This window comes from Centroberyx affinis, unplaced genomic scaffold, assembly GCF_046629955.1.
Source record: "Centroberyx affinis isolate AG114_WGS23_722 - 3 ecotype Tasmania unplaced genomic scaffold, CSIRO-AGI_Caff_v1 ptg000138l_1, whole genome shotgun sequence".
In the NCBI taxonomy this organism is placed as follows: Eukaryota; Metazoa; Chordata; class Actinopteri; order Beryciformes; family Berycidae; genus Centroberyx; species Centroberyx affinis.
Window position 1 is genome coordinate 128,441 of NW_027278837.1, and position 9,060 is coordinate 137,500.

General features: G+C 42.2%; 1 protein-coding gene across 1 annotated transcript in view; it reads left to right on the top strand.

The window, feature by feature from the left end:
* Positions 1–6,256: 6,256 nt before the first annotated feature.
* The window catches only part of LOC139653891 (testican-1-like), an 87,136-nt gene continuing 84,332 nt past the window's right edge, over positions 6,257–9,060 (top strand). The window contains exon 1 of the mRNA XM_071530902.1: positions 6,257–6,391. Within this exon, the coding sequence (XP_071387003.1) occupies positions 6,257–6,391 (135 nt within the window). The remainder of the gene's footprint in view (positions 6,392–9,060) is intronic.

Consider the following 9,060-nt stretch of genomic DNA (forward strand, 5'->3'; position numbering starts at 1 on the left):
GAGACTCGTGAGTATCTCTGTTTGTAATTTTATTTGTTTTGAATCTGTATAAAGTGGCACTTTGAGTGTCTGAAACAGATGTATGCCTCCGACAGTTCCGACGGTTCTTGGCAATATGCTATGTCATATCCACCTCTAATGCTGTTATGTCTCAATAGAAAAATATCACACATATTTCCCTACCTTGAAAGTGACAATGTATTTGTGTTCTGAAGTATGAATTATCAATATCTCTTGCTTGCGCACATTATTTGCACTAGACATGATATGGTTTGCCTTTGTGAGGCTGAGATGCCTTTCAGTAGAACAAAGTAAGCCTTTTACCAACTATGACCTTTTCAAAACCTTGACAAAGCAGCCTCCCTCTTAAGAGACCCACATAAAGGGAAACAGCAGAACATGTTCTTATCTCTTGACTTTGATAAAGAAGACACATAAAGGCAGCAGCGCCTGACTGCCAGAAAGGATATTAAATCTTAATGAGGGTTGTTTGTAAAAGAGTTAGGTGTCTGTGCCCTCTGAACTTGAGTGAGCAACTCCTTACATATAAGTTAAACTTTGATTCAAGAACCTGCTCCTCATGGATTTACTAATTTTACTTTTGAATTATTTCTGTTTAACTCTTCTTTTTCTCTTGCTTTACAGTATATCTTCTTTTAGTTCCTCTTAATCCTTACCTACCGAGATGATAGGGAGAACCACAGACATCTCCAAGCAATTACTATCCACACTAACTCTGCAGTAATTTCTATGCATACTAAATGTACACATTAAGTATAATCCATACTACTGTAACAGAAGTATATGCATAATGTGAAAAATGTTAACATGCTCGCTAACAAGTCACATTAACTGACTCATTTTTCAACATTGCTTCAGCAATAAAGTGTAGAATTTCAACAGGAGGTCAAGCAGAAGTGACATTATGCAGGGCTTGACTGATGGGCTGTAGTTGGTTCAGCACCAGACAAATGAAGGGCAAAAACCAATAGGAATTTGGAATGGGAGTAATAGTAAATTCTTTCTAAATTGGTTTTCTCTCGCCTGACTGCACATCTAAAAGTCACAATTAAATTTATCAGCCGTCACCAGCAGTGAAGCCAGTGGAACCATGTGTGTGCCCTTCAATTTATTTCGAATGGGACTACTCTTGGTAATTGGGTATGATTGCAGGAGATGCCTTGGGCTGCTGTTGCCGGCAAAGTGTTAATGAGAATGGCATAATCTGGAGAGTTGTGGTGTCATGTTGAAACGAGTGGTCCACACACACACACACACACACACACACACACACACACACACTCTTCATGCAAGTGACCCTGATGCAGTTTGCCTCATCTGTCTCACAGGGCGAGCCCTCTTGCCTCGGGGAAACTGGTAGGTGGCTGACTGGTACAGGTGCAGCCAAGCATGAAAGAGGGTGTGAGCGAAAGAGGTGGACTATGACAGACTGGAGTGAGATGATCTCTGCTTATTTTAATGATTCTGTCCTGCATGATTAGACGGGTATATTTAAATTAAAGAGACCTGCAGAGCATATTCCACTATCCTTTGTTTACAGTGGCCACCTTTGATGAACAACTGTATTGACAATCGGCAGAAAGACACACTGGCTTTGTTCTGGGCCAAATTTATCCATGATGATGTACCATTTACTAGATCTTAGGTTTAACACTAATACAAAACTGATATGTCTGACTCCTTATTCCATAACAGCCATTGGCCATCTGTCTGCAATGTTTGCAGACTGGGGGTCTCTTGGTGAACATCCGTACATTACAATATATCATTCTTATCATACATTTCTGCCCAGCTGCTAGTCCAAGCTTTAGTCATCTTCCGTCTGAACTGCTGAAACTTCCTCCTCAGCACCTACAACTCGTTCAGAATGCTACAGCCCGCCTTGTCTTCAATCTCACAAATTCTCCCAACTCACTCCACCTTTGCACTTCCTTCTCTTGCTCCATGTGGCTGCTTGTATTGAATTAGAAGTCGTAGGCTGCTATGGGAGGCCCAGCCCACGCTCTGTGCTCTGCCTAAATTGTATCCGCTCCTCTTTATCTCCCCCCTCTACTCAGATATCCTCTACTCTAATATGCACTTGTGCTAAATGAAGTAAAAAAAAGCTTTCTACCTATCATTAGCTCCAGTTTCCTATTTCTTTTCTAAGCAATTGTCTCTTGCATGATCATTTTGTGGTCACAGGAATACTCTTAGGGTATTATGGCTCTGATCCTTGCATGGCTTACTACTAGTAATAATAATTCACTTTATTTGTATAGCACTTTTATAACCAAAAACGGTTACGATGTGCTTTACAAAACAAATAAGGTAAGTAAATACAATAAAAGAGTAGATAAAAAAGGAAACAAAGAGAATAAGATTTAAAAAAAAAAATCAAATAAAATAGGAGACAGACAAGATTACAGCAGAGATAAAACAGGACATAAAAAGAACATAAAAATGCTTTTCTGCATAAGTGTGCTTTCAGAAGTGATTTAAAAGATGATACAGATCGAGGGCGATCCAAAGCCTGGGAGCTCTGACAGTAAAGGCCTGGTCACCGATTGTTCCTAGGAAGAACCGGTAGAGTCCTGTCAGTAGACCTCAGGCTGGTTCATAAGGGGTTCCTATATGTTCCCATATGTCGCTTGGAGCCAAACCCTGCTGTGCCTTCAAAGTTATCAGTAAAATCTTAGAATCAATTTTAAACCTAAGTTAACCGTGTAGAGCTGCTACAGTGGAGGTGATATGATCCCATCCTTGATTTGGTTAAGAGCCTTGCTGGTGCAGCTGCTGCCCCCCATTACTTCTCCAGCAGTAATGGGGGGCAGCATAGATTACTGTAATTCCCTGCATTATTGCTCAAGCAGAAATGGGGAGAAAATTACAGTACTCTAAACGTGAAGGCATGGATAGCTGAAGGGAGCAAGACGGAACAACCCTCTTAACCTGATCATTAAAACAGAGGTCTGAATCAAATAATATACTGCCCAAATTCTTGGCTACAGGCTTAATGTTACCAAAACTGACTTCAATCTGGTTGATTGTTGTAAAGGTCCGCCTGAGTGTCATTTGTATAACAGTGAAAATGAATATTATGTTTATGAACAATCTCTCCAAGTAGAAGCAAATTAAAGGATAATGATAGAGGGCCTAGGATTGACCCTTGTGGAACGTTATATTTCAGATGAGCCGTGAAACAAGTGGAGCTACACAGAGAAAGTTGACAAAATAATATTTAAACCAACTCAGAGCTGGTTCTGTGAATCCCACACACTTTTCCAGGCTATTAAGCAATATATCATGGTCAACAATGTCAAAAGCTGCACTAAGCTCTAGGAGAATCAAGACTGAACAGTCACCTCTATCAGCAGAAAGGAGGAGGTCATTAGTAACCCTCAGGAGGGCAGTGCCTGTGCTGTGGAGGGCTCTAAAGCCTGACTGAAATTTTATAAAAATTCTGTTTCAACACATGAATCATAAGAGAAGATGATTTTTTCTAGAACCTCGGCTAAACAAATGGCAATTTGGAGATAGGTCTGTAATTGCTGAGAGCAAGAGGATCCAGATTTTTTTTTTCAGGAGAGGTTAGGCAATAACATGTTTAAAATAAGAGGAAACCAGTAGTGTGAGAGCTATTTATGATAGCTAAAATGTTTGGGCTAATGGTATCAAGGACCTCCTTAAGCAATTTGGTTGGGACAATGCCCAAGGAGCCAGATGAGTATTTCATGTGAGAAAATGACTCAAGGGAAATTTGCTGGAAACCGATAAAAGACGAAGAGCAACCTGTAGATGCAAATACAACACCTCCGGGAGGGAAAATCTGGCACCTAATATTCTCTGCCTTATCAGATAAATATGAAATATGCCAGAAATCCCTCGCACCTTTCTGGGGAAGCCTCAATAATAAGTGTTGAGGAGGAGGAGGGGGACGGGACTGACTCAATCATATTGAGAAAAACTGGAGTTGTTCCAGTTTTTGGAGATTACATCAGCCTCGTTGATCGTGTAAATTATGGGATGCTGTGAAAATTCATCAAATACTAAACAAAACTGAAATACACACAGCAGAAACAATTATATATGCTTTGGATCATCACATAGACTATCATTAAAGCAGCGCCTGAGAGATGACAGCCAACTATTATCCCATTTAATGCAATAGACATAGTTCGTGGGTGAGCAAAACATAATAACTATATGTAAACATATATATAAACATAATAACTATCCTCAGATATGGGAGTGACGATTCTTATATCCTCTCTGAACAAGACAGCTGTCAATTTCATCGACACATTATTCAGGTGTTATCGCAACATCGCAGTCTGTGTGAGGGCACCGGTATGTGACCGCGAGGAGGATGAAGAGAGGAGAAAGAGGAGGGCAAGAGGTGTGCATCAGCCAAGAGATGCATTTATATACACACATTTTTTTCCCGGGACACACCACACCGTTTCAACGCACCTATCCGTTTTATACAGAGATCACAGTGGGGAGAATATAGGCCGAATAAAGAAATAAAATATAAAGATGAAAATAAATTAGATCATATTAAATAGTGTAAGCCTAATAAACCTTAAAATCATCAAACTTTGCAATGAGTCCTGCAGGTTTGTTTTTTTCTTTCGCACACGACGCACGTAAGAGTTCGAGGACAGGTCAGAGCCGGTTGTTATCTACGATTATTTTTAAGTGCGTCTTAAGATAAGCTTTTCGGAAACATCTCACCAACTAAAGCTTCGTAAGATGGATGCTGCTTTTGAGAAACGGGGTCCAGAAAAGTATGCCGCCCTTACTTCCCTCGCTTCCTGATACCTTATATGATCTTTTAGAATGTCTAGATTGATTTGCCTATACTGTTGGTTGCATGTAACATATTGGTCCAGGACTTTGCGTCTATTCTACTGTTGTGTCCTACCGCTGTGCTCACTTTAAATAGCTCTGGAAAAGCTAAAATGCCTAGGAGGAGAATGTTTCAGCACCACGGACAGCGCTTGTGAGTCTGCCTCTTGGCTGTGTCTGGCTACAAATTTTATCCTCACATTGAGTCGAGGTGGGGCAGAGCAGAGCCAAATAAATTAGACCACAGACCCCCATTTGATAACATTTTTCTTACCTTATATTACCATTGGTGAGGAGATAACAGCGGGGAGAAGGACGCCTATGGTCAAAACAGTCATCTTTTTTAATATATCATTACGCTAATTTCTAGTAGCCTAAGTGAAATAATGGTGAAATTAAAGTATTCCTCGTTTTGCTGGCCCTTGAACCCTCTTAAGGGCCCCTCAAAGTCCACGGCGCTGTTAGACTAGATCCAGCCTGTGAAATGCCTCTAGTGCCAAAACATTTGTCAAAGCTTTTACACGTTCTGGTGAGCACTGCAGTCCACCCGAGTTCCTCTGTGAATAATTTTCATCTAGTATGTAAAGCAGCCAACAATTAATTAACAGGCTGCTGTAGTGTCTTCAGAGGCGCCTCCTTTCCACAGCGCACTGTCACCTGGAAATCTCCATACAAACAGAGTCGCGTATTCCCGTGTGAATGCACCATTCCCTCCGTTGTAAATCAATGCCACACCAACTGCGCACGAGGGAGAGAGAGAGAGAGGGAGGGAGACAGAGAGAGAGAGAGAGAGGGAGAGGGAGAGACAGAGGCGGAGTCTGGTGACCGAAGGGGAGGAGAAAGCTACCGGTCCGTCCGCTGCTCTCGGTCGCTTTCAGCCTTACAAAGCAGTCGGGAACTACCGGAGGTCCGGGGGCTTACTGGACTTACTTTCCGCCGGCAACTGGACACCAACTATCCCAGGTAGGTGAACTGCGGACGGTTTGTATTAGTGAGCTCCGCCGATGAGAGGACACTATTGGATAGCGAAGACTTGACTGCTGCATTTCGACTTTGGTTATCATTTCTGTAACGAAAGCAGACGAGACCCAGGCAAGTGTAATTGTGTTAACGGCTATTAATTGCCCGGAAAAAGGACGAAGAGACGCAGTTTGACAAAAGGAACACTCTGCTTTGCCCCACCTAATCTAACCATGAACAGTCCTTATGACGATGCTGGTAGTGATGTTAACAGTTCTGATACATTGTGAGTTAGAAAGTGGCTTCTGTGTTCTATAAACAGTACTTGGTTGTCTTCTTTCTACAGTTTAGCAGCAGCATCCTCTATTTTATCACTTTCTTTCGGTCTGTATGTCAGTCTATCCTTCTCTCATTTCCCCCCTCTTTCTGTCTTTACTTCCAGAAGATGTTCTTCCTTCTGCTACCTGTCGTGGCTCTCCTGCTGAGCAGGGGAACGGCGGTCTCCGGTAACAGTAACGTCAAATGGCTGAGCACCGTGGCTCAGTACGAGAAGGACAGATCCTGGAACAGATTCAGAGATGTGAGTTTCAGACATACTGTAGGTTCTTCAATAGGGGCAACGTTTTGGCTTGGGTCTCCTGTCGGGTATAGGCTTGTGTCGCCTATTGGTTGCACTCTGGGAGGTTTGTTTGTGTGTGTGGGAGGGGAGGGGAGGGGAGGAGTGTTGTTAATCCAGTGAGTGGGAACTCAGCAGGTAGAAGGGCAGATTAGAGAGAGGCTCTGGGCTCTACACCGAGTACTCATTAACTTAGTCAGTCAGCCACATCTTTACTAATAGGACTCAGATGAAGGTCCGGTAATGGTATTTCTTAATGAATTTTACCCTGGTATTGGCATGGCAGTGGTTTTCCTCTCTCACTGTGATTACCAAACATACTATAGGCTACGGTGTATATGCAGTGTAATGTAGTGTGAACAGTATTTCACACAGTTTCAAGGCCAAATACTCAGTACCATGGCAATGTGGATTTAGCATTGATAGTCAATAATCAGTCAGTTCTAACATCTCATTCATCTCAGCTGTAATACTTCTAACAGTCACATGGTCAGTTGAATGGCCTGGGCACATGGTCATATTAAACTGTTAGCAGCAGCCTCTACAATAATGGATCTGTCAAGGTAACTATCACCCCACTGATACACACACACACACACACACACACACACACACACACACACACAGACTAGCCATGTCTGTATACACACTGTATACATCTCTCTCTCTCTCTCCCTCTCTCTCTCTCTCTCTCTCTCTCTCTCGCTCTCTCTCCTCCTATCCAGCCAGCCTGCCATGTTTCGCTCTCTATTATGCATTTGTGTTTGAGCGTGTGTACGTGCATGTTTTCACGCAAACTGCAAGAGAGAGATCTCCTTGACTAAACCCGGTCACACATGAATATACATATTTAGGAGTGTGCACTCCATGTCTGCATGGTCTGTGCTCATATGAATAGTTTAATTGTCAAAGTTTGTGTGGCGCACCTCAGGTCTAGCAGAGGTAGCTCAGTTGAAACAGTGGTAGTAGCAGTAGTAGAAGTAAATGGCTGGAACACTCGTAGTAGTAGTAGTGGTAGTAGTAGTGGTAGGAGGTAATAGCTGGAACACTGGCAGTAGTATTCCTAGTTACAGTAACAGAAGTTGGTAACTGGTACAGTGTTTCATCTTCATGAGTATTAATAAATCTACCTGTTTCAATGGCTAGTGGTAAAGTACCCGACCGTAACTGTGCACAAAGAGATCTATGACTTCTAGGTAAGTTTAACAAAACATAAGGTTCTGTAATAAGAGTGTTCTTGATTTGACAGTATGTCCTTAATTTAGGTTTATACCTGTAGTAGTAGTATCAGTAGTAGAAGTTAATAGGTGGAACAGTTTTGCCAGTTTGTAGGCAACATGTCAGTGTCTTTTCTCTATATAAAGTTGGCATTAGAATAGAGAAGAAGTCAGGCTAACTTAGCAATGGCCATGGAGCACTAATGTGGAGCTAAAATGATCTCCACTGAAAGCACCAATCTCCTAACTGTCTCTGTCTGGTGCTGGTGATGCATTCAGACCAGAATCACTATTTGAACAAAACACTGGAGATGGTCAGATGCTCTAGTGATTGATCCCTCACTAGGTGATGGGCATTACATGTCTCCTCCTCAGGCAGATAAGTAAGCAACAGCATCTGTTAGGGTGAGTGAGTGTGAGGATGCTTTCCTAAAGTGTTTTCCATAGACATAATTTGAGTAGATGGGCCTTGACTATTGCAATTTCTAAGCTTATTAACTTGCTTCCATGTGTCACCGCAGCCCCAGTAGACAAATGTGTTTATAGGCAGTCAAGTCTTTGTGCTGTAATGTACTATTTTGCAATATAATATCACACCGACAGTTTAATGGCCATTGAATCAGATGAACATTGTACTCCACAGACTGCTTACACCAGAATCAGAAAATCTAATGTGGCCTCTACAGCGAACAGAGTGAAATGGATTATTTTGAACCAGTGTTGTTGCAAATGGGCTGAATGATTTGAAAGTGAATGAGAATGATAGAATAGATTGTATTGCTATAGGGCACTAAAACATTATAACAAACATAATAGGGTATCGATATCAGTATAGTATAGAATAGATTGTATGGCTTTATGGTAACAGTGTATTGACCTTTTGGAAAGGAGTGGCTATGGAGAAGCTGTGTTACTTGTTGAGCCTCAGCCGAGGTCAACCAGGGGAAACTGACCCCACAACCTTCAGGCCAGAGTCAAGTACGGCTCTCCGCAGGGGACAATCTTCCTGTGGTGGCCTACTGTGCCGTCACCAGCAGAGTGAGTTGGGTCAATCTGTCACAGCTCATGCATGACTGTCTAAAAATAGGTGGCAGGCCCCCACCCAGAGCAGCTGTTACTGCACTCAGCTCTGCTTTTTACACTGGCTATGTAATTATAAATGTCCCTCTTTGATAGGGAACAGTGTGTATGCCGATATCAGAGAGGAGATACACCAGAACTGTATATGTGTATGTGGTTACCATATAGTGTTTGTCATCGAATGTGCATATTTGAGAAAGCAGAGACAGTTAGAACAAGTTAGTTAGTCTCCTCTCCTCTCCTCTCCTCTCCTCTCCGTCAGTCTCTATATAGTCATGGTGACAGACTGTTGTTTCCAATCAGGCAACCTTGCTTTGGTCCTCAAGAGCAGAAAAG